Source organism: Salmo salar, chromosome 24 (assembly GCF_965601325.2).
Source record: "Salmo salar chromosome 24, fSalSal1, whole genome shotgun sequence".
Classification (NCBI taxonomy): domain Eukaryota; kingdom Metazoa; phylum Chordata; class Actinopteri; order Salmoniformes; family Salmonidae; genus Salmo; species Salmo salar.
Window position 1 is genome coordinate 33,351,757 of NC_138314.1, and position 7,397 is coordinate 33,359,153.

The following is a 7,397-nucleotide window of genomic DNA, read 5'->3' on the forward strand; positions in this document are numbered from 1 at the left end:
TATTTATGTTGACTGCATATGTCTTGAAACAGTCAAATTAGGCTATAGCCTATTATTATGTCTTAATTTTTTGTAGGGAATTTTTTTTTGTTCTTCTCAAATATCAAAAAATGTGCCTATAATTGAATAATGTTCAGAAACATTATAGCCAACTCTCCTAGTTGGACATGTTTTGAAATAGGCACTGCAATGTAAGTGTCTGTTTAATAAATTATCATTACAATTGACAACTCAATTCCACACTAAGAGGTGAAATTGAATACACAATCAGTCTCTGAACAAAGCGACCCTGATGAACCCATTGACAAGTTGTTTTAACAGAGAGGCTATGTCATTAACCCTCAAAGTTCCAGATGGGGTGAAAATGGCAGCTATTGTGGTTAGGGAGAAATCCTAACCAATTGGAATGAATGGCAGTAGAGGCAGAGGTGATGCATTACCTGGTTTTACTTATGCAGTAAAATAAAAGTAAGGCACGGGATATATCTGAAATTGTGTAATAGAATTATTGTCAACCTACAATATTGTTATATAATCACAAATACAGTTTATATGGGTTTTATACAAATGTTCTGTATAAATAGCCTCTAAAATACAGCATATGTAAACAGACCATAAATGTCTAAATGTTGTATTTTTGTGGAAAGCTGTGAGTGCTATTATATAATACAATATCATTACTTGTTGCATTTACAATTTGTCTAAATCCTTTCAGCAAATTATTAAGCCACTGTATGGCTGTGGATTGGCTGCATTTCTTTTTATGGAATGTTGTCATATTGGCAGTTAATTGGAAACATTTACGTTATCATTCTGCTTAAACTGGCTAGCTAGCTAACATACAGTACAGATAATTCTTCAAATATATTGTTTTACACAACATCTTATCACAGCACTGGCAAACCATGGCTGACCAACTCCCTGACTTTTATACTATCATAAGGTTCATGATCATTCTAGTATTCTAATTTCTACGGCCCGTAAAATAGGATCTCTATGGTTCCAACCCTCCGACGTCACTTCGTTACAGTTGTGTTGGTAGCAACTCATTTAAACAGTAGCCTACTCCTTGTTGTCGTGTGCAATCGGGGCCGGAATCCTTCGTCTCATAATCATGGATTCTGAAAACTATGTGGAAACTCATCCATCAGACGACAATGAAGCAATGAAAACCAGTGACGTTTACAAAGTGGACAAAAATCTTCCTAAGCGTTTTAATAACCCCGATTGCTTTCAAGGCTACAGGTAAATCCTAATTACAGCATGTTAAAGTGCTCATTTAAATCGAACCAGCAATGCGGTTATGCACGCTGTGTCCCCGATTGCATTATCACCACTCACAGGGTAGCCTCGATGCTTCCAATTTTCAGGAAAGTTGTGTGTGTGTGCAACATTGAAATTTCACAGCAATTCAGTTGCCTGAAACTAGACATTCACAATAACAAGACTAACCTAATTTTAAATAAGATAGGTTAGTGTATACACTATGAGGTTGGAATAATACTGTGAAAATGATAATGCCCTTTTAGTGTAAATGCTGTTTGGAAAAGACTGCCTGAAATTTCAATATGGTTTGGTGATAAACTATTTTTTTTAAACCTACCGCTTTGTACACAATGTGTAGTTCATACATGCATAATCTATGAGCAGAATTATTGTTTTACCTCAATTAGCCATGGTAACCCATGTTGGAAAGCAGCTGTTTTCTTGAAACTGCTGTGCCATTTTCCACAATTTGGGCCAGCCCCCTAGCAATTCTAGTTTTTGCCAATGAGCTTCAGCCCCTAGCATTTGAGTGACAGCTAGCAAGAGGCCGGCCAAGTATTATCCAATGAGGTTGCAGGGCTAGCCCAACTGCTCAGTGGACACAGCAGAGAGAGGGAGTGTGAGCGAGAGATCCTCCAAGTACGACGTAAAACCAAATAATGCATGCAGAGCAAAATTAGGTCGATACCCGCTAATTATCAAAATCCAGAAAAGAGCTGTTAAATTCTACAACCACCTAACAGGAAGTGATTCCCAAACCTTCCATAACAAAGCCATTACCATCAGAGAGATTAATCTGGAGAAGAGCAAGCTGGTCCTTGGGCTCTGTTCACAAACACAAACAGACCCCACAGAGCCCCAGGACAGCAACACAATTAGACTCAACCAAATCATGAGAAAACAAAAAGATAATTACTTGACATATGGGTAAGAATGAACAAAAAAACAGAGCAAACTAGAATACTATTTCAAATCAAATTTTATTTGTCACTTGCGCCGAACACAACAGGTGTAGACCTTACAGTGAAATGCTTACTTACAAGCCCTTAACCAACAATGCTTTTAGAAGAAAAAGTGTTACGTAAAAAATAGAAAAGTAACGTAATTAAACAGCAGCAGTAAAATAACAATAGCGAGGCTATATACAGGGGGTAACGGTACAGAGTCAATGTGCGGGGGCACCGGTTAGTCGAGGTAATATGTACACTACCGTTCAAAAGTTTGGGGTTACTTAGAAATGTCCTTGTTTTTGAAGGAAAACCACATTTTCTGTCCATTAAAATAACATCAAATTGATCAGATATACAGTATAGACATTGATAATGTTGTAAATTACTATTGTAGCTGGAAATGGCAGATTCTTTTATGGAATATCTACATAGGCGTGCAGTTACCGGTCCGCGGCCCGGGGGTTGGGGACCGCTGCTTTAATAGACCAATAACAAAGAGAGATTCAGACATCTCTGCCAATAACAGTGATTTGGAGGCCCCAGACAGAGGCCAGTCATGTGCCATGAACACAACCAGTCATGTTTTCATATGATGACAAACCACTTCAAAATGTAGGTTACTTTCACACGTTCATCATTGTTGGAAAAATCAATTCCATAGAATATTTGTGGGCAGAACTGAAAAAGCTTGTGCGAGCAAGGAGCCCTACAAACCTGACTCAGTTACAGCAGCTCTGTCAGGAGGAATGGGTTAAAATTCACCCAACTTATTGTGGGAAGCTTGTGGAAGGCTACCTGAAACGTTTGACCCAAGTTAAACAATTTAAAGGCAATGTTACCAAATACTAATTGAGTGTATGTAAACTTCTGACCCACTGGGAATGTGGTGAAAGAAATAAAAGCTGAAATAAATCATTCTCTATTATTCTGACATTTCACATTCTTAAAATAAAGTGGTGATCCTAACTGACGTAAGACAGGGAATTTTTACTAGGATTAAATGTCAGGAATTGTCAATAACTGATTTTAAATGTATTTGGCTAAGGTGTATGTAAACTTCTGACTTCAACTGTACATGTCCTCTGCCTCTTCCTTGACGATTATGGCAGTATTATCAGCAGCACATGTTTTTTTACTAAAGAAATGAATATCGGATGGTTTTCTACTAAGCTAACATATGGAATTGTTTTTAGATGGTCATACCAAGGATAATTTTGCTATTTGATTTAGAATGAATAAAAATGTAAAAAATATATTTAATGGAACATTGAATTTGGTTTTACTGCTATTAGCCCATAGAAATGCATCGAATGACATTTTCATACATTGAAAACCAGAATCCCTGGTGTTGCCCAAACCGGTCGGACGCTACAGATGTTTTAGTGAGAAGATTTTCGGAATGTCTCCTGGTCTGACAATCACCGCTGTCACAGATGAAACATTGAGACAGATGTTTCACCGGATGTATAAATCTGAAGCATCCGGTTGGCATTGTATACTCACCACCAAATATGTTGTAGTGGGAGAAGATGATGCAAGATGGTTTTTGGCCAACATTCTGCACATTTTCTCATCGATGAAACATTTGATCTCAATAGGTTCCCAAAACTAGAATATGTTACAAACAGATTGAGAAATAAAAAGTTGCATTGGTCCTGTAACCATTTTGCTAATAAATGTTATGCACCAAAAAGGTTGTTTGTTTTTGATGATCAATGCACTGAGACAATATTTGTCTATTTCAGTACGAAGATAAACCACCCATTCTACCAGACATCAAGCCAAATATATGGAAGCAAGAGACCAACCGTTCATGAAATGCCTGTAAGAAAGATGCCATAAACAGTATTAAAATCTAAAACCAAAAAAACATTTGCACTGATCTGCCTGAACCTGATTTTGTTTCATTTTTCCTATCCCATCAGACAACGTTTAATGGCAGTTATCGGAAGTTTTCAGAACACATGCTGAAAAGTGGGATGTTCAGAGATAACGGTTTCAACACGTCCATTGAGAAGAGCAAAATTACAGGACACGACACCATCCCCATGTTTCAAGACAGGATCAACTTTAATTATGCATACGACAGTGGGAATGGTCCAAAGAATTGAAAACATTACTCCACCTACCTTAATGTATTTTCATTGCTACATTTGTATGCCATTCATTCTATTTGCTTTTTATAAGGCACAATTCCTATAATGAGTATTTAAACATTATACAGAACATTCACCTTGTTTTATTCGACCCTACCTACCATTGGTGATTGGTTCAATAAAAACCTTACCTCAACATCAGTCTTGGCCACAAGGTGGTGATCTAACAACTTGCTGAGTATTTTGCTGGCATATGCATTGAGGATATACGCTGAGTGTTCAAGACATTAAGAACACCTTCCTAATATTGAGTTTGCCCTTAGAACAGCCTCAATTCATTGGGGGATGGACTCTACAAGGAGTCGAAAGCGTACAACAGGGATTCTGGCCCATGTTGACTACAATGCTTCCCACAGTTGTGCCAAGTTGGCTGAATGTCCTTTGGGTAGTGGACCATTCTTGATATACACGGGAAACTGCTGAGTGTGAAAAACCCAGCAGCGTTGCAGTTCTTGACACAAAATCGGTGTGCCTGGCACCTACTACCATACCCCGTTCAAAGGCACTTTTCATGCCCATTCACCCTCGGAATGGCACACATACACAATCCATCTCTCAATTGCCTCAAGGCTTAAAAATCCTTCTTTAACCTGTCTCCTCCCCTTTATCCATACTGATTGAAGTGGATTTAACAAGTACATCAATAAGGGATCATAGCTTTCACCTGGATTCACTTGGTCAATCTATGTCATGGAAAGAGCAGGTGTTCATAATGTTTTGTACATTTAGTCTATGTTTTATTACTCTACGATTGTGTAAAGGATAATGATTGATCTAACTCCTGGTACCTTTCAAACAAGATTTGTACAAGTTTTTGGACTTCAAAAGATATTCTATCTAGGTTTTAATTGATCCTGCAAATTATATTTAACCACCTTGAATTATTCCAGAAAACTGGGTCATGGTAACACAAGTAACACAAAATATTGTCTTAAAGTGGTTGCTAGGAAACTAGTGAACCCAAGACAAGTATCAGAAGGAAAATAAATCAGTGGCAAATCATCTAAGGCGATATTAAGACATTTTGTTTGATGAACATGAATTAACTCATGTACATGGTGTAAATGTTAAAATAAGAGAATAGTAGTGAAATGCCCTCCTCACAGGGCTATTTTGAGGAAAGTGTACAACAGCATAGAGTAGGTATATCTGTGCTTTAGCTCCTTTTGAGTAATGCTTGGAGGGGTTGAGGCTAGCTGGCGGATGGAACTAAAAAACAAACAAAGGATAACTATTGTAAAATATACTGTGTCCATAAAATATACATAGTATGTACTGTATAAGCTGGAAATAGATGCCTAAGTGTTGTGGTCTAATAGTTTATGCCAATTAAGGGAGGGGTAGTAGGGTTAGGGGAGAGTATGTATGTATGTATGTATGTATGTATGTATGTATGTATGTATGTATGTATGTATGTATGTATGTATGTATGTATGTATGTATGTATGTATGTATGTGGGATTGGAAATGATGTAGACAATTATATTGATGGAACCCACAATCTGAAATATTAAAGCTGATCTAAAAAAATATGCAAAATAGAAAAAATGCTTCTACACCCTATACTTTGAATCAATGAAGCCATCTCGTATGTGTGAAGCCATACACAATTAGAAAAAAAATTGCTATCTAGAACCTAAAAGGGTTATTCGGCTGTCCCCATAGGAGATTAACCCCGTTTGGTTCCAGCCCACTGGGCACAGACATCAATTCAAAGTCTATTCTACATTGGTTCAACGTCAACATTGATTAAACATGTTTTATATATTGAACCTTTTTTTTTAACTAGGCAAGTCAATTAAGAACAAATTCTTATTTACAATGAAGGCCTACCACGAGGTAAAATGCCTCCTTTTACGCAGATGGGGGCTGGGTTTAAAAATAAAAATGTAGGACAAAAGACACATCATGATGAGAGCAACCACAACAATTAAGAAAGACTTAAAGAGAGGCCTAAGACAACAACACAACATGGCAGCAACACATGACGGATTATAATTAGATGTAAGTGTCCCAACCAGTATGTGCCCAGTGGGAGGTAGAACCCTTTTGATTCCAGGTAAAACCGTTTTGGGTTACATGTGCAATCATTTCCACAGAGGGTTCTACATGGAACCCAAAAGAGTTCTACCTGGAACCAAAAAGGGTTTTACCTGATATCATTAAAGGGTTATCCTATGGGGAAAGCCGCAGAACCCTTTTGGAAGCCTTTTTTCTAAGTGTTATTTAAACGCTAGTATTATTATCTAGCATAATTTAAAGCAACGTTTCCCTTCTAAGGCCCGCTGAATACATCTGGGGATTGATCCCTCATATCATAGATCACATATTTAAGAGTAGAATGTGTGCTCAATATTAATTGTAGACACATATCAATATACACTGAGTATAGAAAACATTAAAGACACCTGTTTTTTCACGCTCAACAGTTTCCTGTGTGTATCAAGAATGGTCTACCACCCAAAGGACCTCCAGCCAACTTGACACAAATGTGGGAAGCATTGGAGTCAACATGGGCCAGCATCCCTGTTGAATGCTTTCGACACCTTGTAGAGTCCTTCCCCCAACACATTTTGGGTGTGAGGGGGATGGGGGGAGGGTTCCTAATGTTTGGTATACTCAGTGTGCAATACAATATATCACATTGCATAACTAGACTGCACGTCGTTGTCTGCAATTTCTAATAGTAATTTCCCTTACAGTGTAAGATTACGTTTACAATTGCCATTTCTCCTTATAACTCCTGTTCTCCAAAAGCTTATTTCTGGGCACATTTGAACCATCTCAAATTAAATGCTTCCCCTGTCTGCTACAGATTCTAATTAGGTGTCGCACAGAGAGGAAAACTGTCCTAAAAGCCCCTAGCACGGTCACAGACACATTTTCCTCTGTTTTAGAGTGTAGAGCTCTCTCACTCTCCACGGAGACTAGACCCATTTCCCTCTGTTTTAGAGTGCAGAGCTCTCTCCCTCTCCACGGAGACTAGACCCATTTTCCTCTGTTTTAGAGTGCAGAGCTCTCTCAC

General features: G+C 38.0%; 1 protein-coding gene across 1 annotated transcript; it reads left to right on the forward strand.

Annotated features, from left to right (window-relative positions):
* The first annotated feature begins 1,064 nt into the window (after positions 1 to 1,064).
* On the forward strand, positions 1,065 to 4,506 carry pierce1 (piercer of microtubule wall 1). The gene is given in 3 exon segments (NM_001140581.2): positions 1,065 to 1,245; positions 3,962 to 4,040; positions 4,142 to 4,506. Coding segments are annotated over 3 exon segments (426 nt in total). The 5' UTR covers positions 1,065 to 1,084; the 3' UTR covers positions 4,328 to 4,506.
* The last annotated feature ends 2,891 nt before the right edge of the window (positions 4,507 to 7,397 follow it).